The sequence below is a fragment of the Fukomys damarensis genome, unplaced genomic scaffold (genome assembly GCF_012274545.1).
Source record: "Fukomys damarensis isolate Sample0158 unplaced genomic scaffold, DMR_v1.0_HiC HiC_scaffold_4, whole genome shotgun sequence".
Taxonomy (NCBI): domain Eukaryota; kingdom Metazoa; phylum Chordata; class Mammalia; order Rodentia; family Bathyergidae; genus Fukomys; species Fukomys damarensis.
In genome coordinates, this window is record NW_022900916.1 from 8483903 (window position 1) to 8509859 (window position 25957).

The 25957-nt window shown below is 38.3% G+C and overlaps 1 protein-coding gene across 1 annotated transcript in view; it reads right to left on the reverse strand.

The window, feature by feature from the left end:
* Positions 1–25957, reverse strand: part of Reln (reelin) — a 295852-nt gene that overhangs the window by 200716 nt on the left and 69179 nt on the right. The window contains exons 5-8 of the mRNA XM_033755897.1: positions 22731–22763; positions 20720–20798; positions 6107–6203; positions 582–633 (exon numbers count right to left, since the gene is read on the reverse strand). Of these exons, the coding sequence (XP_033611788.1) occupies positions 582–633; positions 6107–6203; positions 20720–20798; positions 22731–22763 (261 nt within the window). The remainder of the gene's footprint in view (positions 1–581; positions 634–6106; positions 6204–20719; positions 20799–22730; positions 22764–25957) is intronic.

Genomic DNA, 25957 nt, shown 5'->3' on the forward strand with positions numbered 1-25957 from the left:
AAAAAAAAAAAAAAAAACCTACCCAAAAACAAAAACTGTATTTTGAGAATCAAAATGGGACAAAATAGCAAAATTACAAGAGCAATTAAGAGAAATATTGCCAGATGCTGCCATTTTTTATTATCTATGCAAAAAATTAAACAGAGATTACTTATGTCAAACATGAAGACTTAACTGGTTTCTTTCAGCCATCAATAATTACCTCTTTTAATACCAGTTATTCAGAGCTCAGGAACTTGAACAGATCTCGATCTTAATCTTAGCGAAATAAAACTAGTTGGGTAATTCTGCTATAATCAAATAATCCAATACATTCAAAATTCATATGTAAATTACTTTTAGGATATTTCAGATTATTTGTAGTATTTTAAATACCACTTGCTACTGGGGGAGAAATGAGAACAGAATGTAACATTTACAAATATTTAACTTCGCTTTAAAATATTCTAAATTGTTTACTGCAAAGTTACAATTCATTGTCTTCTCTAAATCTGAAAGCATTCAGCATTATCATTCTGATTGTGCACATAATTAAAACAAATATTTTCAAGTTAAATTAATATTATTTTTGAAAAACTTACCAATAGAAAACTGGAGGACAGAAGCTGTTGTTGTATTTAGGCCCATGGTAGTCTACGAAGAGAAATACACAAAAATAAGAAGATACAGAGAGAGGAAGACAAGATCAAAAGGGAGGATGCAGGTGTTGGGGGTGGTGAAAGAAAAGGAAAGAACGGATCTGTCAAGAGAGACTGGACTTACCTAGCTGCTGTTGCACTTTTATCAATATGTCTGGGAAACTGTAAGGCGCTCACTTAGCACAGACAGTAAACTTTGCAGTGTGCCGTTGAAACTGTGTTTGGAGCAATTTGCCAGGTAATCTTGGGAGCACATTTAGCAAAGCCCTCTTAACTCTCTCCCTTACCTCCCTCTGTCCCACTACTGGTCTGGGGCTCACAAAGAGCAAATGAAAAGAGTAAGATTATTTTGAAAACTAACCACAATTCCAACAGATCAATGATGCAGGATTTTTTGGGGGGGTGTTGGTGAAATTATTCTAAAAATCCACTGAAATAATGGTTGCATAACTTTGTGAGTAAACTTGAAATTAATGAATTATAGATCATATGGATTATTTCTTAATAAACTACGAAAAAGAAAGAACAAGCTATTGAGAGAAAAGGAAAGGAGGGAGGGAGGAAAGAATTAATTATGGACCTAGAAATAGGTCCAACACATTTCTGCTACATTTCTTAGTTTCATAAAGAAGTTTGCTTAACCATTTTTTCCCTTCTGGAAGAGAAATGATATATAATCGTGTTCTAAACATTTACTTATTTAGTCTTTGGAGCATAGAATGAGCTCAAGGTGAGATGAAACTGAGGTTCTCCTTTTGTCACTTTCCCCACTCCTTACAATAAAGCACAGGACACTGTGCACCACTCCCGTCTCTAAAGACAGAGTGGAACTGGGTTTTCACTGTGCAAAAGCGCCAGGCTGCCTCACCTCTGCCACTTAGGTTTAACACTTTTAGTTCTACCCTGCACACTGTTAGCCCCCAATGAGAGAACCACAGTGCAGGTGGTGGAGCGCTACCCAGTTCACGTGTGGCCAGGGAACTAGCGAGCAGGTCTCACTCTGCCTGAACTTAGTGAGATATAAGTCATATGGGAAGATCTGTGCATAATCTGGAAAGACAACTGGATGTGGGTTTTAAATACATGGCTTTAAAATTCAGTGAAGAAATAGTGAAGGTCATAGAGGGGAGGGCACGAGAGATGCTTTGTAAGTTATCCAGGTAATCGGTATTCACTCCTCACTTACTCCAAACACAGCAAAAATTCCTGGTTTCAGGATGACAGAGAAAGCTCTCTTGGTACCCACTATGAATCTGCCCACGTGTTTGTACCTCTCATTCCAGTCCTCTTTCTCTCAACGGAGTTAGCCAGGAAAAATGTAGAATGAAATTCCACTAAAAGAAGTCTAGCTATTTTTTAAAGCGTTCAGAGTAAGTTCAACTACCTGTCCTCATGGAATTCTAGCCAGACAACTTGACCTTAAAATCCAAAGAGGCACAACACTGATAGAGAAATCTTCTTTTAATTTCACATTAACTAAATGGTTTTATGTAACGAAATAGATTCTCAGATGAATGATGAAACACTTCTGCATATAGATTCTTTGGGATAATGATATTATATTTATTAAAGGCACCATGGTTATTGGGACTGCTGGACCTTAAATATATTAGAAGGCCTTCGATACTTAGTCTGGTGGTGTAATAAATGACACCGTGCCTCCTGCTCGACTAAGTTCCACAGCTGTGACCTCGGCTATCGAACAGCAAGTTACATGAATTACTGCCAAATTTCAGATTATATGGGCTCACTGAGGGTGGCCTTACACCTCGATCAGTCATTGATTCTACATTTTTTCTTCACCAGAGAAGCTGAGGACTGGTACAATGGTTGAGTCTCATTTCTTTATTTTTATCCAGTCATTTTATAGTAAAACTGTCAGCTACAAAAAAAAAAAAAAGAGTAAAAAAGATGAAGAAAAAAAGGTAAGAAGTACTGCCTATAAAATCCATCTATATTTGCAACTGGATATTATAAATTATTAATCTTGAGCTCAAATATGTAATTTTGTCTGTTATTAAGCCTTTGTAGCTGACATTCTGAAAACAAAAGGGGCTCTTAAAGTACCTCTGATGAATAATCTAGCAAGTATGGATGCCTGATGGAGAACATTTTTCCTATCAAATCTCAGGGCTCTCAAATAAACATACTTCAAACCATAGAAAATTAGTGTACTAACTAAATGAATCTGAAGAATTCACTATGGGCTGAGATATTCATTCTATACTTCATTCTTATGCATTTTTATTGTTTTGATGCTGTCTTAGTCCACACTAACCCTTGTTACTCAAATACATTTACAAATGTGAAGATAATTCAGTATATCATGTCTTTTTTTCCCCAAATGGAAGGGTCAGATAAGACATGCATCTCAGTAGAGAAAGAACTTGCCTAGCATGCTTAGGTTAGGTCCCAGGTTTGAACCAGGACTACAAACAAATAAAAATAAGCATTAAAAAAGGAGAATAACCCAACTCATTTCAACTTCTGAGAGCATACATTCTCTTAAAGCACTGGATAAATGGGTCCCTTTTTACCTTTATTCTATACTACCAAAATGGGCAAAGTTCAGTGTCACCACCTAAAGTTCGGGTACTTCAATGGGTTAAGTCTATAGTGTACAGTGGTTGAAGAAACACGAACTCATCTCTGTCTGACTTTAGCTTTGATTGCCATGAGAAGGCTATTTAACCAAACTCACAAAGTGAAACTAACTATCCTTTGCTCCCTTCATGCTGTGGCACTTCTGAAGGACCCAGGCATTGTTCTAACTCCTGTTGTTTCTTTAAGTCACTTTTCTCCAGCTCATTTCAAATACCAGGAAAAGTGAGTCTGCAGGCAAACATCTATGACTGGAACTAAAACTTCCCCCCAAGCAGGAAAGACTCCTGGGAGTTAGCAGGGCTCCTAGGACCAGACTGAACAAAGACCAACCAGACCACAGCTTGACCACCATGGTCAATACTTCTCACCTAGTCCTTATTCTTCCCCTGTGTAATCCTGGCGCTATGGTTAGTACCTTGAAGGCAGCTCCCAAGTCACTAGACCTCTGTCATTCCCAGTGTTGGTCATGCTAAAACAAATTCCTTCCCTGTCTGTCTGCTGTTTGGATCTTACTGGGATGAGTGGTTGGACCTTGGCTGATGGGGCCCCAGAAACCAGGCCTCTGGCACAGGACCCCACTAGTAGAGACACCCTTCACCCTTCTTAGCATTCAAAAATACAAACCTTTAACCCATTCATATTCTTTGCCTATTGGATTTGCGAAAAACAAGGTACGGTGTTTAAAAAGTGATATTTGAGAGTTGATGTCTTTCATCAGCTCTCATGCACAATGTTTTAGCGGGATTCAGCTTTGAAGTACCATGAAAAGGTTTAAATTTTGGTAAATGTAATGTTACCTGACAACTGAATTCTTCACTTGTCATTTGATTGATCTACTTTCTATAAACATGAGTTGGATATAATACACTGTATATTTTTACTCCTGGGACCCCAATATAAGTTATTGAAAAAAAAGTTATAATAAGTTATTGAAAGTTAGAAGCTGATAGTGTAAAATATGGATGTTTTATCTTCATTTTTTATATTCCCTTTGAATCTACAGTACAAATTCATCTAAGAGAAATATGATAGGAATATAAAACTGCATACTTCTAAAAATTTATCAGATGAAGATAATTATTTTGAATATTTTCCTTTTTTAGTTGAAAGGCTGGTCTCACATTAATTATATGATACAATTCAAAACTAGCCTACTGGGATATCAACTCCAATACTAAATAAGCTGGGATACAGAGAAACGAACAACATTAAATACACATGGGCTCAAATAAATTAAATGTTTCAGTTTTTATGGTATGGAGATATCAATCCTGGCAATATATTTTCGATTCTTTTATTTCCTATCAAGCAGTAGAAGCAAAAAGAATTTGCTGAGACTTCCAGAAATATTACTGAATGGGGATACCTTCCTAAGGTAGACAATTATTCTAAGCTCAATTAACTATGATTAAACTTTAATTTTATTTTAAGGTTTATAGATAATTAATTCTGTCATGGTACATTATTTTAAATGTACTAGCAGCTCTATTTTTTTCAGGAAGAATTTCACGATCAGAGTCACACTTGTCTGCAAGAGTATTATAACACTTTGTGAGACTTGAATCATGAGCACCTATTATTTTAATTTGCATCCAATTAATTCTATTTGTGTTATCTAATTTCAACTAAAAACTCAAGTTCATCAATGCTCTGAAGCTTCTATCTTTAAAAAATTAAATGTTATCTATTGCTATAAAGAGGTATTCAAGCAGCAAAAAATAAGAACCATGCTGCAAAAACTAATTGGCTGTCACATTTCAATAACTAAATCTTCTTTTAATTGTCTGTCTAGAGTTTTTCCACTCTTTACTACGGAAGCCAGTCTTTTGGCAACATTAAAAGTTAATGATTCCGAAATACAATGTATGACATAAAAGTGGAAAATACAACCTGAGACTGAAAGCCCCATGAAGAGATGTGAGAGGAAGGGAAGGAGGAAAAGAAGGAAGGAGGGAGACAGGGAGAGAGGAAGGGAGGGAGAGGAAAGAGGAAGGAAAGGGAAGGGAGAGGGAGAGGGAGAGGGAGAGGGAAAATGAATTGAAGCTCAAGTTGAACAGCAGGGAAGAAAAAAAGCACAAAAGATGTTACAAAAAGAGTATTGCGTGCAAAGTAATTGAGCCAAGATATAGCATAATTGCTTTTATATTCCTTCCCAGGAATGTGAAATGACTGTAGTCTTCATGTCAGAGAGAAGTATCAGCAAAAGGCTCATTAACCACATCTGATAGCTGGTGGTGTTACTGCTTTTAGTTGAGAGCACTCCGGGTTCATTTTACCTGATTCAGGAACTTACCGTAGGCAAGCAAAGGCTAATCTAAAATAAAGAAAAGTAACCTACTCTTGAGTAATTTGCATAAGCCAAAATTTGTAGAATTTTGTTTATTCAGTATGCCCTTTCATCTAATAAAATACTAAAAAGAGCCAACAAAATTCTTCTGTGGTTAGGAACCAAATTTTAAAAAGAATAAAATCTGACATGTAATATTTTTGACTTGCAAAAAGGAAATAAGGGCAATTTTAAGAGCAAGAAACTTTATATAAGAATTTAAGAGTCATAAATTCCTTACACATGATATGTATTATATACATACCTTATCCTGATTTTTAAAAAGCTTTTAATCATAAGAAATATGTTGAATGAGGCCCATTGATGCTACCAATTTCACTATTGCATTCTTTATTTTTGCATTTGAAAATAGATCAGATGATCGCCCCTCCCAATGTTGAGATATGTTTAATAGGACCTATAACACAAATAATACTTCAAACTTTTATCTGAACTGTAAGAGCGTAAGAAGCTTTTGTAGGCAAAAATCTTAGTAAATACAATCATGGACTAGTGTACGTAAACGGCAGACACTTACCAATTCTCGCAGGCCATATGGCTCACAGAAGGTGACAGCGTTGCCATGCATAATTACACCACACTGCTCACCAATGTCACAGTTGTTACATTCAACCCTGCAGGAACATAGAATGGAGTCCCAGTCTGAGAACCAAATAGTGGTTTCCTGCTCCGGTAAGGAGAGACGCAAAGGGGGTTATGCAGCTCTACGGCACTATTCCAGAGAAGGTAAGGCATTTTGTATCATGAGAAGGTTCTCAAAACCTGAAACCAGAAAGACCCCTGAACATAAATCTCAGTTCTTTCAGTCACGCACACTGGTGGAAAATTACTTAAATCTCTCAGAGTTTCAGCTTCCTCACCTGTAAAATGTGGATAATAATATGAACAATAACAACCTCATCTGGTTTTTGCGAGATTAAATGAGAAAGTGTTTATAGGACAGAGTACAGAACCAATCTCATCATTTCCATCATTCACTGCCTAGTATATTATCAATGATAACATATATATATAATGTACCGTGCAAAATGGTTATAAGTATTAAAAATAAGCAAAGTAATATTCACTTATATAATGAACTCAAAATCTATCTCTGAAATCAAAGTTTTACAAATATGAAATCTCTTTATCATCATAGTCATTGTAAATACTTAAAATAAGGGCCTTCAAATAAATTTGTGTGTGTACATTACCTATTTCAAAAATAATGGAATCAGATATTATATTTAATCCATACATTGCTGTGAAATACAAGTTTTAATTCAATCAAATTTCGGATACTGAGTTATATTAATCTTGCAAAACCTTAATTAGCTGCTTTCCTTATGATTATAAAACTGTTTAATAACTTAGGATCTGAAAAATATATTCATGTCTATCTAGAGGAAGCTGAAGGCACGCACATTATGGATTTGACTTTGTATATTTGTGGTGACGTTTATAATGTTCTTCACAGTGACATTTTAACCTACAGTCATTACGCACCTAACATGTAGAAAGAAAGATCTGTGTTTCCCCTGTCTGATCCTCAAACCACACGAGAGCCATATTTCACGCTGAAAGAGCATTTTGAAAGACTTTCACATTCCAGGTGCCAAACTCCCTGGAAAGGGCATCATGCCCTTTGCTTCAGCAATCACTGCATTATCCCTTTCAGCTGTTTGCTAATTTCAGAGAGGGCATAGTAGCTCCCGCCCAAGTAGGAAGCCAAAGGTGAGAAGAGATAATGTGGCTCATAAAGTCAAGGTAGAAGCACAGTAAGTACAAACTTGGCAAATAACGAAAGTACTTCCTATATATTTTATCGAATGGAGTAAAATCTTTCCAGCTAGTTTCTCCACAAGATCGACAATGTCAAGTGTTTTTTAAAAATTATTTTGAGGCAAAATTTTCTGATAATGAATTTAAAATGTATCTCATGGTATCACAAACCTTAGTAGCACTTTTTCTTTATTACTAAGAAGCAAGACTTTAATAAACATCCTCAACATTACCAGAGACACAGGAGTAGCTTCGGAAGGGCAACACACGTCTCTTGTTCTTCATTTATGTATGTTATAGTATACAAATATGTGAAAGAATGAATAAATACAAGACGACCTCATAAGTGGAATAGCTAATAAGGCCTGAGGTCTAAAAACCCTAAAATGGTGCCTGGCACACAGTAAGCATGAAGTGTTAGCTAGTATTTCTATTACAAATTTCTCACAGATTTCCACCATTTTCATCTGTTGCAGAACTGGCGTAGCTGATTCCCTACTTGCACAGAGGATGTGTTATATCAACTCTTTACTACTATTTTTCTGATTCTTTACACTGTGAATGTGATAAAAGTACAGAAAAGCAGCACAAAACTTACAGTGGGCTTCTTCAGAGACAGACAAGGATTATGTGGCGTCAAAGTCACTGTGAGACAGCTTGTGAGAAACATCAACTCTGACAGAGGGAAAATTAAGAGTGTTCGAGCCTCACAATGGTCATCTGCCACCAGCTGCCAGGGCCACTTGCTGAAACATCACGGCTGATGTGGAATCTGAGGCCTGCTGTTCGAATTTCTGTAGCAATCGTTTTACTTATGTATGTTCATCAACAGTCCCAAATCAACCACGTATCAGAAAAGAGTATCTATACATCTAAATAGGCAGTGTATCGGTGTATAGTTACTCCTCCTCCTCCCCCACTATTTGGATTCAATCGGTTCAGTGGAACCTACATATCTACACTGTTAAAAGATGATACTCATATATACGGCCATAATTTGGAATCTGATGACCAGTGAACAGACAATAGATATGTGATGAGTTTGGCAAATCACTTCTATTTTATTGAATAGCACTGGTTAAAAAAAAAAAAACAAAACAACAAACACAAGAGGAACGCAGACAGATAAAGCTCTTTTCTCTATTTGGTTCAACATGCCCTCCAGACCTTTCTCTTATGCATTACGCTGTAAATCAGAACTTTAAAATAAAATTTTAAAAAGGCATTGGTACTCTGTCATAGAAATGTAAGGATTTATAATGGCCAGATATTATCCACAGGGTTGCTGTTTGGAAGAACAATGGCTTCACCAAGTACTGATGGGATAAATCTGTCAGCTTTCTGCCAAAGTCTTTTAAATGCCCTCTGCTTATGTTCCTCACAGTCTGACTGAGTTTGTCAACATAATTTATTTTGATTTACCCTGAATGCCCATCCCTCTAGGTGGTCAATCCAGTCTTCTCTTAACTGCCAGTAGTGTTATTTATTCATTCGTCATTTATTAATTCATTCTTGTATTTAAGAGATTTAGGTTGAAGACTTAAGGCACTATGCTAAGCTTTACTAGTACAAAGATCAATGTAACACTGTCGTTTTCTTCTAGGAGTTTGCATTCCAGATGGAAAGGCAGAGAAGTAAACAAATAATTATGATAGAGGGTGTCCATGCTAGACACTTTTTGGATTCTATTGTGCGTCAGATACTTAAAGACCACTAAAATATTTCAACCTCTAAGAGGACAGAGGTCACTGTTGTCTTCATTTTACTAGGACAACTGAGATTCAGAGGGGAGAGACATTTGCTCAGGGGCACACAGCTGTGAAGCTGAAGGTTGCAGTTTGCATCCAGGGCTTGCTAATCCCAACACCCATGATATTTTCTACTGTTCCTAATTTCCTACAGTGGGATTAATTCACTGGCTTTGACGGCTCCTTTCCAAGACCAGGAAAATATAGGAAGATACAAAGGTGGTCTCAGAACTGGTTCTGAATGAGAAACAGGAGTTACCCACTCAAGGAAAAGGTGAATGTGACAGGACACAGGAAGTATGAATCCCAAGCTGAACTATAAGTTCTGTGCGTCTGTATGGCTGGATCCGCAATGGTACATACAGAAAGGCGGCGAAGGATGGGGCTGGGGAGGGGAGGATTTCCGGATTCTGCACTAGGAGCTCTAGAAACCATGTTTCCATTAATTCATACAAACTTCCTCCCTCTATTCTTAAATCCCCATTTACAAGATGCTAAACTAAGATTTAGAGGTATTATTATCACCGCTAGTTAATTATAAGACCGGGTTCAGACTTCATTGTTCTTTACAAAGCCACCAACTTTTAAGAACATTACCCTAGCAGAAAATGGGATGGAAGTATAAAACACTGAAGGCTAGTGATATAACCCAAGTAAGATATAACAGTTTCTTGAAATAAGGTGGGTGGGGAGAAAAAGCAGACCCACCATAGAGTGTACTGTTCAAAGAAATGTAACGTGAGGCACACAGGCAATTTTGTATTTTCTAATGGCTACATTAAAAATAAAAGAAATAAGGGAAAAGAAAAAATGTAAACAAAGGAAAAAATGGGAACAAAGTGTTTGTAAATAGGGAAGGGTGAAGGGGGTGAAGGGAGGGCAGAAATATGGGGAAAAAAACAAGAACCATGACATATCATGTAAAGGTACAAGATCCCAGTGATAAATGTTACTGTTTTATTTGCTTTAAACGTACCAATAAACTTAATGGGGGGAAAATAAAAGAAACCAATGAATTAGTTTAATAACATTTCATTTAATCCAATATATCCAAATTACAGTATAATTCTGCATGCAATTAATATAAAATTACTAATTCCTTCGTGCATATTCTTTCTGTTTTATGCCTTCAAATTATAGGGTGTATTATTTTATAGTTACAGCTCATCTCAGTCAGCCGAGTCACATTTCAAGGGTTAGGGCTAAACAGTCCAGATAAGACTAGCAGCTACCATATTGGACCGCAGTGACTACTATCACTGAAATTCTAGAGAATTTCAGAACTTGGAAACTGTTTTCTGCTTGTGGTGACAATCTGAGATGAATAACTGGATTCAGAACTTCATGGGCTGACATGACAGTTTAGGATCTGGTTGAAATCATGGGACTGCATATTTTTAGGGGTGAGGGAGAGGGAAAGGTATACAGAGAAGAGAAGAGATCGAAGAATGGATCCCTCAGGAACAATCAGGTACTGTGGTTCGCTTCTGCTCTTGTTCCTAACCAAACCTGTGTGGCCCATCAAAGTGAGCTATGCTGAATCTACAACTTGACATTCTTAATACTTCTTCTATCCTTAAAGTTAAGCCTTGTACGATTACAAATATGAATGCATTATCATAAAATCATAATTTAATGATGAATGCAATGATCCTGATGGTGACCAACAAGTGAATGCAAAGAAATACTGATGGTCATGGTTTTCCAGCAAAGAATAGGGATCCATGTGTCTTACAGTGTCACGGAGACACATCATTCAACAGTCACAAGTTAGAGGAGGAAAGTTTTATTTGGCTCATGGTTTTTAGAAGATCCAGTCTATAGGTGGCCAGCTCTAAGGCAGGAAGGCACGGTGGAAGGGCCTGGGTGAGGAAAACTGCTCGTCATGGTGGCCAGGAAATAGAGAGGAAGGGAGCAGCCAGGGAGGGAGATGACACGCCTCAGTGAGCCATGGCCCACACCCCACAGCACACACAGGCTTGAACTCACCAACGGATGATTCCACCCATGAGTATAGCAGCCCCACGATCCAACCACCTTCCAAACACATGAGCCTTGAGTGGGGGTGGGGTAAGGGACAGTCCAGATCTAAACTGTAACACCATGTGCAGAAGACAAAGTGACTTTTTTTTTTTTTGGTACATGGGGATTGAACTCAGGACCTTGTACTTGACTTGTGAGGCAGGCGACAGCATCACCGAGCTAAATTCCCAGCCCTAGACAAAGTGAATTTTAAAAGCCTATTGATACAAATAGATATCTATGTAATTCCAAGATTAATCTTTGCCTTGCTACAGAATTCACAGCAATACTTAAATGCTATGTTTCATCTTACCCTGCTTTCTCAGAGGGCCTCTGTGCCTAAAAGTTTTATTTGGTTGAGTGGAATTAGGTATTTAATCCTAAAGGGCATTCTCTGTGAAGACTCCTTGAATTCTGAACTTGCATTCTTCCTTTACGGAAAAGTTCTATGAGTTCCTAGGAACTCGGGTTCAATTTGCTGGATGATGGTGATTCAATTTTCTTTAGGCTCAGAGAGGAAAACAAAGCTTCTGTTTGTTGGGACAAGTAAATCTGTGGCCTCACAATAAAATTTCTTTTCCTTAACTCATTCTGAGGAAAATGATGAGCTTTGTAATGTTAGGTAACATGCTGTTGAGAGATGTGTGGGAAGAAAGAAATTTTAAATAATCCCAGTTAAACAGACTTTTGTTTTTCAATTGAGAAAGGAACGTGACCTCCCAACCTAAGGATTAAAAATGAAATGCTTCTCTAATAGTACACTACTGAATATTTCTCTAATTTAAGACATTTTTTCCTATTTCCTAATATGAAATAAATAAAAGAATTTGACAAATATCATGGGATTGCCCACATCAAAATATATTCTGCCATGAGCAATATGATTAAAAGACATTTTAAGGGGAATGCTTGCAATTTTCAAAGACCTTGCAAAGCAAGATTCTATTAAATCTCCTCTGAACCTCTTTATCACATGCTTAGGTTTCACATGAACCTTATCTATTACTGGAGTTCACAGATCATCAGTCAGAGGGGACCGGCAATATCACTGCATCTCATTACCCCCCATTCTATAAATGGCAAAACAGAACCAGAATTCACTTTCTCTGATTCCTTGTTCAGTGTTCTTCCCACTCCACCCTATTGTAGCCCGTAACAACAACAATTAAACAAAGAATTTCAGTTCTATCAAAAGAACGTGCTTTTCAAAAAATGTTTGTCATTTTTACTGTAATGGTTTACTTTGAAAATTCCCAATCACTGTTCTTAAACATTGTTTTTCATTTATAGGATAAAAGGATTTTTGTTTTGCTAATAAAAATGTACAAAAATAAGAGGAATGAAATGGATTTCATAGAAAACACTGAGTGAACTCCCTAGACTGGAGTAAATCTGAGTCAAATTTAATATTCCTTCGGTTGTACAGTGGTACCTCGGTTCATGAACTCAATTCTTTCTACAATTCTGGGCACAAATTGAACTGGATGAGAACAGAATCAAATTTCCCCATAAGCAACACTGAACCTAATCACTTAGTCTCATTCAGTTCTAATCAATTTGTGACCAGAATCGTAAGGTCAAGTTCATGAACCGAGTTATTACCACAGTATATCACGGTAGATAATTCATCCAAATCTGTATTATGTGTGCGTTATTGCTTGTTTTCTCTCCCTCCTTTCCTCCCTTCATTTCTTCCTTCCTCTCTTTGTTCTTTTTTTCTAATAAAAACACGAAAAAGCCAGCAAATATAAAGGCTGGTACTTACCAGTCAACACAACTAGGGATACATCATAAGCATAAACATAAAAGAAGAAGAAATACTTTGAAGCAGGGTTTGTCTTCCACTGTAACCAGGTCCTTGCGCTTCCCAAACTTGTGCTGGTGCCAGTTCTCTCTCATTATTTGTTTGTTTGTTTTAATGTGGCTGTTTTTGTTTCTGGACAGGGAATTTGAAAAGTAGAGAGTACACTTCTAATAGTATAATTATGCTTTTTTCCTGATTTAAGAGTCATTAGGCATAAAAGTATGAACAATCATTCAGTCAGCAGGCACAGAAGAACCCAGAGCGAGGTGTGCTGGAGACTGGGTTCCCACTCACTGCAGTGACCCAGAAGGGTTCTCAGGACAGGGTAGGAAGGAGGGGGGATTAATGAGAAAACAGGGCTCCTCTGCACAACTGCAGATTTATGATGGTTGGTGGTGACATCATCCTAATCATACATAAATAGTCGAAGTAGTATTGTCTCAAGAGTAGGCTACTGACGCTACTCGTACCTCTCTTTAGATCTGTGTGAAATCGGCCTTTAGCGAGGCACTCTACCAAAACAAGTGAATGACTCAGAAATGCACTGGTAATCAGTCACCATCAGATTCTCATTTGAGACACACGCCATCCGTTCCCAAGGAGGAGGACACTGCATTATCCACCCTTAATTTATTGTCTCCAAATGGGTCAGCATCTAACAGCCAGCCTCACAAGATACAATGTGCCATTCTAGAAGCCAGAATTGTTTGCTCGGCAGCATTTCCTTGGGGAGACATTAAAACAATTTTAACCACCTGTGTTCTCATTATCTAAAGAGTTCTTTAAAACTGCAAAAAGAAAACAAAGAGTTCCTAGTAAAAGATAACATTTCTCTGCCGGTGCAGGTCATCACCTGAGCTTGCAAAGCAAGGCCAGGTAAGGAAGAGGAATCCACTGATGCAACCAGAACTGAGACCCTGAGGTCCGCTCCGTAACTGTACCATCAGAGGACCCCTTCCAGTCAGCGCACCTTGTGTCTCCCACAACCAGCGTTCTCAACCTCTGGCCACAGTTTAGAACGAAGAGACAATGTTTTATAATAAAGAAGACACGGCCATTTACTGGTAAGCAATTTATATGCTCATTTTCAAAAAGCAGAGGAGCAAGCTTTAAAAGACATTAAGAATCCTCTTTGTAAATGTAGGGCATTTTTTTTTTTTAGACAAATAGCAAGGAAAGTTCACTCCATGAGACCAAGAATAACATCACCTTCGACTATGTCAGGCCTTCTTTTTTTTTTTCAAAGGAACTAACACATGCCTTGAATGTGAAAATGACAAACTCCATTTATAGCTTATTCTTTCTTATTACTTCTCACTGCAGAAGGTAACAGAACTCTCCTGATTTCACTGGGGAGTTTAAAATTTGATCTGTGCTTCATTAACAGGTACAATGACAAAAAGGTTAAAAATAACCCCTCTAGACTCCTACAACTGCATACAATATTCAGATCTCCTACTATGGTGAAATCTACAACATGCTGCTCGAAGAAGTATTTTCTCACTTGTTTCAAATGTTCTTGACATTTAATTCCATTGAGTGATTTCTTGCTTCTGTCATCTAAAACAGAGATTAAAATAGGAAGTAATATGTCTACAGATTCATACCTCATTTTATTAGTGGGACACCTCCTGGTTAACCTTTCTATTATTCCCCAGAGTGATTGCATCATGGTTAAAAAAAAAGAGGAAGGGGGAGGAAACAAGTGAGGAAAGTTAGAAGACAGTTTTGTAGTAAGGGGAAAAGTTATTAACAAAAGAGAACAGAAAGAAATAGACAAAGAGGTGAAGAAATCAAGAGAGAGGAAGATAAAAGTACAAAAAGATGGATGTAAGATCATAAAGCTACAGCACAAATCTCCCCCAACAATCAGACTGTAATTCCCAAACCCCAAATACAGTGATGCACAGAGGTTCTGGAAAGGGTACATGGTCAGAGGAGATATTTATTTTGCCTTACTTTTCTATTTATTTACAACCTCTTGTAGTCTTGAAAAGATCTCTTAAAAAAAAAAAGTGTAGGGTTTATTCTCTTCCTCCACCCACACTGTCTTCCAGATTTACTGCCCATGGGACTGCTGGAGATTGGAAAACTGACAAAACTGGATAAAATAATTCAATTTTATTCCATTGCTTTGCCAGTTATTTGTTCACCAGCCTCACTTCATCCTGATTACCTGGGGCCCTCACTTACATTGTGGTTCTCACACTTGGTTACGGAATGGTGGAGCCCCCTTTACATTTCTTATTTATGAAGAGGACACGGCTATAAGTCAAGCCACCAATCCTTTTGTTCCATTTTGTACTAACCATTCCAACAAACTAGTTCCTCTAAGACAGTACCAGATGCAACAGAATCTGTGGCTTTTTAGCTGTAAGTTGTAGGGTTTTCTGTACCATCACCACCTGATGGAGGTCTGCATGCACCGGAGGATCTGAGGTTACTTTGAGTCTTTCTTCTTGATGTCTCATATCCCACAATTTATTCATTTAAGATACTCTTCTGGGAAGTAAGTCCTGCTCTTCCCTGATCTCTGTAGAACAGGGCATATTTGCTATTAGCATCATTCTTTCATTGTGCTGGAGGGGAAACATCTGTTGTTGTCTAGTTGCCATCTATTATTGTGTTTTTTAATAGTCTTATGTTTCCCACTGGAACATCAGTGATGTTGTACTCCGGATGCTTTCAGTAATCTTCAAAAGCAGGCATTAAAAGTGATAACAAGCAAAACAAAGATTCCTCCTTGAATTTGGAAATGCCTGGAGGGTCAATACTCTTCTTAACATAACTTAATCACTTAAAAAAATTCACTTACTTTTTAGTTACTCTTGTTCCCTCTTTCCCTCCCTCCCTCTTCCAAGTTACAAGTCTCATTTCATACCCTTTTTCTTTATTTTTCTTATTATTGCTAAAATGTTTAGTTGAAGCAGATTTTACTGTGTTCTACGCAGTGAAATACACAGATCTCAGTTTTGACAAATGCACAGGACTAAGTAACCTATAACCTCTCGAGATACATTATAGAATCATTACCCCAGAAAGGTGGAGATTGTACTGAAACAGTTAATTCATTAAAAGGAATTCTGAAAGTGTAGTTAGTGTACAAGAAGTAGTTGTTTAAACACAATGTTAATAAGGTAAACTTTTGTAACATTCTTCAAGTTTAGTTCTATGAGGTTTTTCTTCCTAGTTTTTGGAAGAGGGGGTTGAAGAGCAACTGTACCACACACACTTGCTGATGCGATTGTCAGGAGCATTAAGAAATTGATGCTGCTCTCTCCCCACTCTTTCTCCCCAGCTTGGGTTCAGTGACACATTGGGATTGGTGAAGACAGTGTTGGAGCCCAGACACTGGCCTCTGTGTGCTCCGGACCAGAGCAAAGTTAAAGTGGAGACAGCCCTCTCATCAAGCTTGAGCTACAATTAGATTGAGGTTGATTTGGCTCTCTCTTCATCTGCAACTTCACATCTCACTCTCAGTCACACAAGGCAATCAGAAGAGGCTGAGAGAACAGAGAGATGAAGGACTACGTTCCCGGTAAACCCCCAGAGAAATCTGGAGTGCAAGGAGCAGAAGGACCCTGTGCTGACCTGGGAGGCCGAAGGACCACAGCTGCCCCAGAGTACAGCATCGAAGAGACGGCCATGGCCCAGGCCCAGGAACACGGAGCAGTTCCCACGCCCTCATGGAGGGCTCAGAACAGAGTGACTGTGCAGAAGGAGCGGTGAGGTTGGGGAAAGAGGCTGCCTGTGCGGTGCAGTCACCAGAGACTGGAGGAGGAAGGGGTCTGGGATCACAGGTACATCCCTACCCACAGCCTGCTGCTGCATCATAAGCCTCTTGAAACTTCGTTTAAAATCAGAAAAATCAGAGACAGCAAACCAGAGTTGAATGAAATTAAGTTTCCACTAATCTGATAGAAAGGGATGAAAAAAACCCAAAAACCCAAATCAGTTTATGAAAGAACAAAGAAAGTTTAACTTCTCTGACACTCAACCAAGGCTGTGTGCAGAACTGCTAAGTACATTTGGGCAAGGATAAAAAGTTCCGGAAGGACTTGCAGAAACTGTTGCCCCAATGGTTGCCTGTGGAGAAAGGTAGTACAGATCTAGTGCAGAGGAAAAGACATTTTTATTGTTTATAGTTTTGTATTAATTGCACTTTTCACCAAGTCAAATTATTAATTGTTATAGAAACTCAAATATTTAAACTGAGTAGATACATGGCACATTTAAGGTTGCATTGATGAAAAAAAAAGAAAAAAAGGATTGCATTCAAGTAAAAAAGAAATCTTGGTTTTATTCCAATGTCTATCAAATGTCTGTAAGAGTAACAGCTCTTTTATTCACAATAATAGTAATATCGTTTTATATCATTTGTATGTACAGTCATTTGTATGTGAGACAACAAACTTGGATATTAAAGGATTACAGGAAAAGTTAGCTTCGTTAGGTGAGAAACCGATCCACCTCTCCAACACTGTACGTGTGTGCTACCCTTCCCTCCCCTCGCCTTCCCTCCTTATCTTTCTCCTCCTTCCCCCTCTCTCTCTCCCCCTCCCTCCGTCTCCCCTCTCCTCCCCATCTTTCCTCCTGACTTCCTGCCTTTCTTTCTTTTTTCTGCCATATTGGGATTGAATTCATGGCTTTCCCACTTCTTTATTTTTATTTCAAGACAGGCTGTAGCTAAGTTGCCCAAGCTGGGCTTGAACTTGTGATCCTCTTGCTTCAGCCTCCCAGAGTGCTAGGATTACAGGTGAGCAGCACTAAGCCAGGCTTTGATTTGCCCTTTTGCTTAGCCATAAAATACAAATTGAATAACATATCTGAAACTTTTAGGATCTCATGGAAGAAACATGTTCATATAAGTAGCCCACTTTGCTCTTGAGGCAAGTTTTCTTGTGAAGTATTCAATGATGAGATTTTGGCCAGCACCGTGCTCCCATCCACGGGGTGTGGCAGAGACAGAGAGTTGGGAACAAGGACTTTGTTTTCCACAGCACCACAGAGCTGCCAGTGGTTCTCATTCTTCTCTGGATAAGCATTATGAGAGGCAGAACTCACATGACAAAATGTGTTCTAAGACGACAGACTTCAGAAGAGTGAAAGCTGCCTATAAGGCTCCAAAGCAAAATTATTTTGTTGGGATATCTGATTTTATTGGGTGCTAGTTTCTGACTTTAGGGAGTTTACGTTTATTTTCAAGGGACCCAAGGCATCTAATAACCTCTTTTCCCTCCTCGGTGATTCTGCTCTATTGCTATTTTCACCAGTGTGCACGCCATAAATTATGTAATAGAGATATTTTTAATTTGGTGTTTTTCATGAAAATGTAATGAAAGAAGACTTGACTTTTAGTAATAATGATTATTTTCTTTAAAAAAATCCGAATTTGGAAGAGACAAACAGTCTGTTGTGCGAAGACACCACAGGTGGAAGAGATGGCGTGCGAAGAGAGAGGAGCAATGGAGGCAGAGGCAGGACAGGCGGAGGGAAGGGAGGGAGGAGAGACGGAGGAGGAGCTCATGTCCTCCGAGTGTCACGGTGAGGACAGCACGGTGAGGACAGCACTTGCCTCTTTTCTGCTGTGAGGAAATGGAGCTGAGGGAAGCAGCGTTTCACTCTGCTTAGGGCACTCAGTCAGCAAGTGGTTTGTTCGAGAGTCAAACCAGACCAGCCACGTTTCAGTCTCCCCCAGCTTTGTGCAACAGTCATCTCTCTCACAGTGAGTGTCACTGTGTCCGTTTTACTTAATTTTAAAAGATGAAGTAAAAGAGATTGTAAATTGTCAGGGATAAAGCAAAATTACTCTGAAGCATATTTGATAGAAGGCACAAGAAACTGACGTTTAAAGGTTAAAAAGAGGTTTTCTACAGAAGAGGGAAAAACCATAGTTTAAATTAAAGGGACACAAAATCCATAATTTTGGCCAAGGAAGCATATGAAAACCATAGCTTAAGTTAAAGGGACACAAAATCTATAATTTTGGCCAAGAAAAAGCACATATGAGATCAGTCATGAAAATGGGCGAAGCAGAATCAATCACACTTTATTGATTTTCAAAACAACAGAATTTGAACCACATAAAAGTCACGTTTTGTGTTTGTCAAGAAAACTCATTGAAGACCATGAATTAGCTTGACTGACAGAAAAGAACGTGCCTTGAAAGAAACAAACCAATTTATAACATCTACTCTAATGAAATATAAAAGAGAGAAATAGAGAATTTTCCCCAGATAAAGTGGCGCTTAGGAAAGTTTACCTTTTCCTTAACAAAGAATTCAATTTATTTTAATAAATTTATATTTAGGCTATCATATTAGAGAGAGAGAGAGAGAGAGGCTACTTGAGAGATTATTTCCTTAAATTGCATATAATTTATGAGACTTTATGTCTCTGTGTAGTCTAATAATACTTTGTTCTGTATTTACATGATCTAGACCTATTTTCTCTTTACAGAAGACGTAAAAGTTTGTTGCGTAGTACTGAAGGCCTAACTTTCTATCTATACATCACCTTCAACTCTCAGTTCATGACTACTTTTTCCCAGAAACCGCCACCAGAGTCACTGCTCCTTTTATCGGAGTTTCACAGTACATTACGTGTACGCCTCTAGTGGATTTAATCTATCCTAAATTACAAGCTTTTAGAGAAACGTTTTAGTGTTTTCTCTATTAAACTACCAGCAGCTTGGGAGAACTGTAGCCTTTTATTAATTTTCTCTATATATAATCACTGCTAATTAAAACAGCAAAAGTGACCAAGAACAGGAATGAATGTCATATGCTGACCCTGGTGGGTTATTCTCTTTCTAGACTCGAACACTATTTAGATTCCCACTGTAATTTGAAAGTTTGGAGTTTCTTGACCTCTTCATTGTCCATAAACAGCATCTATGTCAAAGAAAATCGCAATTTAGAGTTTTCCAAACTAGACAGATAGACTGCAGCTCTGGATTGACAGACCTATTCTTTCAAAGTCCGCAAAAATATAACAAATTGCCAACGAGTTCAGGCAGTAAAGTATGTATGCAACAGTTATTAATGAACAAGTTTGAGTTCATTATTTCTTTAGCCTCAAAAATCCCTTAACTAAGGTGGGTGTAGTAGCATACGCCCATAATCCCAGCACTTGGGAAGCTGAGGCAGGAGGATCACTGTGATTTCAAGACCAGCCTGGTCTACATAGTGATTTCCAGGTCAGTCTCAGCTACATATTGAGACCCTGTCTCAACACCTCCCCGCAAAATCCCTTAATAGCCTTCTAAAAAAAGACAAGTATAAATAACAAGGCGATCTAATAACTAGGAATTACTTGGAAATATGACTCAAACCATTTGTTATTCCAGGCAAAAAATTTTTCTTCTTTCATTTGGCATCAATGAAATTATCAGAAGCAGTACTGCATAATGTTTTACAAGTAAATATTTTTATAAAACTGAAAAAAATTCTACCTACACCATGGCTAGAGGAGCACTTAGATTTAGTCCTTGAAGAAATAAAGAAATAAGCATCATGCATAGTTTACATTAAGTCCATATCACAGTTGAACAATTCTGATACTTTAGCATTAATGAGGATTCTAATTTTATTTATTGATTTATTTTTTTATTTGTTTGTTTATTTGGTACTGGGGATTGAGCTCAGGACCTTGTGCTTGCGAGGCGGGTAGCAGCACCACTGAGCTAAATCCCCAGCCCTAGGAATCTAATTTTAAGTAACTACTCCTTAAGAGTGCAGTTAGCATTATTTTTTGCATTAAATAAACCAAAATGAGGTATATTCCTGTAACTTACCATATATTTGGGTTTAATTCCAGTTGGTGGTAGGAGTCAAAGTCATCTCGTAGGATATTGCTGTCAGTATTTATTTCAGCTAAAAAAGGGAAACATTAAGAAAAGAATTACACTACAACCATGAACATAGCTAAACAAAAGTGTTAACAGCCTGCACTTCTGAAGCATAGTAGTATTTTAAACTAAAATTAAATTTTATTATTTATTTATTATTTGGTTTTTTGGAGACGGGGTCTCACTACATAGTTCAGACTGACCTGGAACTCACTATGCAGCCCAGGCAAGTCTCAAACTCACAGCGATCCTCCTGCCTCAGCCTCCCGAGTGCTGGGATTACAGGCATGCACCACCACACCCGGCCTAAAACTGAATTTAAAATGAACAGCTGATTGTATCTGCTCTGTTCCTGCTATGGGTTGGTGTGAAGGCTCCGTTGTTCAGATGCCTGGAAGCCTGGAGCCCAGAGGCCCCGAAGAAAAGCCTCCCAAACTGTTGCAGGCAGGAGAGGAGGGAGAGCAAGGTCAGCAGCAACCATGACGAGGGTCCACGTGGCACTTGTTGCTCAAACAACGACACACATGCACCCATGATTCAGTCTCTATCTCACTTGAAAGCATGAAGGGGGTGGGCAATTCCGGCTGTTCACCTGTAGCTAATGCTGCTGGTATTTACTGACCCATTTTCTCTTCTCTTTCCTACCACTCCTCTGTTCTGGCTTTCTTTCTTTCTTTCTTTTTTTCTTTTTGGTACCTAGGATCGAACTCAGGACCTTCCATTTACGAGGCAGGTGTGGTGCCACCGAGTTAAATCCCCAGCCCCCTCTGGCTTCCTTTCTAATTCCTTGTATTCATTCATATTTTTATTTACTGTGCTTTGACTGCATGCGAGAATTTATCTATAGCATAAGTAAAATTCCTAAGGAAAGTCAATTTAAAAACCAGGAGGAATGCTATGGAACCATCCATGGTTTTAAATATCTTACCACTGTCCTTGAATTGTATTAAATACCCATTTTCAAGCTCTAGAAGAGCTTTGGGCATGTCAAGATCAAAGACTTCTTTCATGAAGTGCAGAGTATATATTTCCACTGAAAACAGGTGGGCAAAGAAGGAACATTTTATGGCAGCTACCATGTAAATGTGCTCAAGTTATAAAAAAATTAGTGCTTTGAAAACACTGATTCAGATGACTTTCTCAGGTTTATTTCAAGTATAATATAATCTCGCTGGGTCTTTACAATTTTTTTGAACAAGTTAACAGATGCCTTTTGGAAAAAACTAAAATCATATCACTTGATTAGCAAAAAACCCAAATTTTAAAATTTATTTTCAATAGTGGTATTTTATGGTTTTGAAAAGCTCTCTCAAATATAGTTCTCTGAGCTAGCCAGGTAATTAAAATCTCTTCCCAAGCCAGGAAGCGCACTTTCCAATTCTCTTTGGTGACAGCCCCATCTAGCCCCCTTTTTCCTGGTCTGCCAGCGGGCGAGCACATAATGAAGTCGTGGACACCAGTGAATCCCAAGTACGGAGAGCCTCAGGCAGGAGAAAGGGCAGGAGTGGGTTGGCTCTATGCTGGGGAACAAGTTAATGATTCCTCCCAGCAATGAGAAGCAGTGTCTGAAACGCCTACGGGGGCTGAGCTCGCTCTCAGAATCTTAGCCGGGCCAGGCTCAGCTGCACACTGTGGTCACCAGCCGGTCCAGCAGCCAGGAGGCTTCCTTCTAAGCAGTCTCTGCGTCTGCCAGCTCAGAGCAGCCTGGAGCTGCAGACGACATAAAAGCGCAGCTTCCCAAGGCAGATTTTCCAAAGAGAAAAATAAATTAATTGGATTTATAGGTTGCAAGGCAAATCCCAAGAGACAACTGACCTGTCTGGACCGAGTCTCATTTCAGCGACTGGTCAGTGACCCAAGATGGCTGAGCATTTCCGCACTTCTGCGACACCTGCCCATGTCGCCAGAATAGCAAAACAAGCAGGGCAAGGGCTAAGGGGAAGAGCCTTGAACTTACCTAGATGTGAGTGTGCAGTGGCCTCCGTTGGAGCTGGACCAAAAGAGGAAAAGTGAGATGTTTGGTTAGCAACAAAAGCAAAATTCAGGGATAAACAACCACAAATACAGCTGCACAACATAGGTCACATTAAATAAATCAAAATTTTAGAGACCGTCTAGGAGGAAGAATGAAACACTGACAAACATCCAAATATAAGATGGCCGACTCTTATCTAGTTATTGTATTTAAACGTAATGGCTTCCCCATAGAATGAGGAGTAAGACCCCTTACTGAGGCCACTTATATAGGCTTAGTTGGGTATCCTTCCATACCCGTACGAGCCAGGAACTGTGCTGGACATTATGGAAATGGAAACAAAAAGCACCACAACGTAGCTCTCACAGGCTCCACGTCGGGTGGGGACAACCGCGGCAGAGGGCACTGTTATGAGTGTCCGCAGGGTACTAGGGTGAGGGGAATGGGCAAAGGGAGGATTTAAACCAGGCTGACTAGGGGAAGAAGAGAATGCAGCGAAGCTTCCAGAAAAGACAGCTTCTCTGCTAAGTTTTGAAAGATCAGGAGGAAGAGGACAGACAGAGGCAAAGGAGGGAAGAAGTGCTTCCTTCCAAGGTAGGAAGGTACAGAGGAGAAGACAGGACGGCCTTGTGGGAGGACCACAAGTTCAGCATGGCTAGAGGAAGGTCTAGGAGCAGAGGGTAGGACACATAAAACTGGAACTCTGAGGAGAACAAGGCAGTCGGATTGAATGCCACAAATTTCAGACAACCGTGAAAGCACAACGACCCCCTGGACCCCAGGAGCAGAGGAGGGCAAGTTTGAGCCTGCATTTGAAGAAAGGGCGCTCTGGAAGAGCCCTGAGATACAAGTCACTGCCCAGTTAAAACTTGGCTGATTTTTTTCTCAAAGGATTTCCAAATCTATGAAGAAACATTAATTTACTACCTGAGGATACAAGTCATGACATACATATTTTAAAATATTAATAATTTCAGCTAAATATGAAAAAAATTAGTTTCATTTATGAGGGGAAATAATTCAGTTATGTTAGATTAAAAATCCAGACTTACTTAGCATTAGAGAACAAGACACCACTGTGTGTCTTACTGTTTCATGTTAATGTACGTATCAGAAATGCCAGTGTTTGGTTGCTTGAGGCAGATTCTATAGAAAGTATCAGGGACATAACAGCTGTTCAAACTTTTTAGCATATATATGCAAATGTGCTGAAAAAAATCACCAGTTTATGGAATTTCTGAAAAAAAGAAAGAGCAACATATTTAAAGATCTTCTGTATTGTGCCAATGCTTACTGATGTTGTAGGAGCATTCTACAAAAATTCACTGAATTGTTAACTCTAGTTGAAGATTTTCTTGAAACAGAAGGAATGCTTGCCAATTATTCCACAAAGACAGAAACACAGCACAGTGATGTATGTCTTCTCACCAATATCACTCTGTGTATGAACAGATGAATTGGAAACTCAAAAAAGCAAGAGTTTATTTTTTTGGTACTGGGGATCAAACTCGGTTCCTTGTGCTTATGAAACAGACAGCAGAACCATTGAGCTAAAGCCCTGGCCCAGAAAAGCAAGAGTTTATTTGCTAGCTAGCTGTGTTGAAATTGAAATTTCTAAAATTCAAATTCATGATATTATACATTTTCCTAACATGAATCAATGTTTAGAAGATTTCAACTATAGATTTTAGCATTATTTAAATTGTCTGAAGAAAGCTACAAAAATTGAAGAATTTCTTGCTTATCTTAATTCTGGAGTTGCTTCTCAGTTTATGCAAAATTCTTATGAATTACATGTTAGTAGTACTAGTCAGATACAGGAATAAATGAATTCATGTGTACAGATACAGTTTTGAAACTGATTTAGTTTTGAAACGGCATCAAAGTTACCTCAGGTCTCCTAAAAAATGAACAAATTTAGTCAAATTGCATGAGAATGTTAAAGGAAAATTAGTTTTGGTATTTGACTTAGTTATTAGATCTTCAAGTAGGTAAGGAACAAGTAGTATTTTAAGCTATTTTCAACTATAAATTTTATGAAATCTTACAACATACCAAGTAGTCCAATACTTAAGATGCACTCAAGTTTAAAATACACCCTAGATTTTGTAGTTTTAGTAAAAAGAATGTAAAATATCTCATTAATTTTATATTGACTATATTATATTGAAACGTTTAATATTTTGTAATTTTGTATTACATATACAAACAAGTTAATTTCATTTATTTATTTTATTGTTAATATGTGGCTACTGTCATATTTAAAAATTAAGGCTTACACTATACTTCTTTGGACACTGCTAAACTAGGAAAGAAATCTGTACTGAGTATCAATTAGGGAATCACTGTCACACAAAAAGGTTGGGGAGTCATGGAAGGAAACCAGTCACACAGAGACAACATTAGGTATGGAGAAAAGTGAAATCTGTTTATGATTTTTCAAAAGTTGATCCGATTAAAATCTCATGAATTCACAGCAGCTCAGAATGGACACATTAGAAAACATGAGATTGTTACTTAATTTCCTCAAAGGTTATTCTCTTGACAAGTGTTTTCCTTTCAACTAACGGATTTTAGAGACTCTTAAGCACAGCGGACCCTCAAGTTACGACCAGCAGGACATATGAACAACTTGGATTAATTAGTTTAATTAGATTCATCTGTCTCTTATCTGTAGCATGTACCCAGGTAAACCTCCAGATCTCAGCTGTACTGACTTACAACCAACGTGAGTTACAAGCAGCCCCCGGGAACCAATCAAGTTTGTAAGTCAAAGGTCCACTGTAATGTGACTCCAAAATCCATTAGTAGTGATCCTTTCAGTCAACTTGTTGAACAAATTGCTCAGTGCAAGTGGTGGAGATTTAAATATGCTGGGCAGAAAAAGGAAAGAGTCCTTAAAATCAAATTAGGAGAGTGGTTAGTGAGCTTTGGGTTAATTTATTGGTCACTTTTAACAAAAGTTCTTGAGTCAGGCAAGCAATAGATATATGATGACAGGCAAGTCTGACAAATGCAGGTATAAGGTTACAGGAATTCTGAGTCCTGAATCACTTTGGAATTCAAAGGCCCCAGGTAGTTTTGCCTCAGGTAGCTCTTCACCTAATCTGAAATTCAAATGTATTAAATTTCCAAAGCTAAATATGACAAATTAGACATGGTCTGTGAAGTTAGTATTTAATGAGCTATGAACCTAGGCTTTCAGCTCC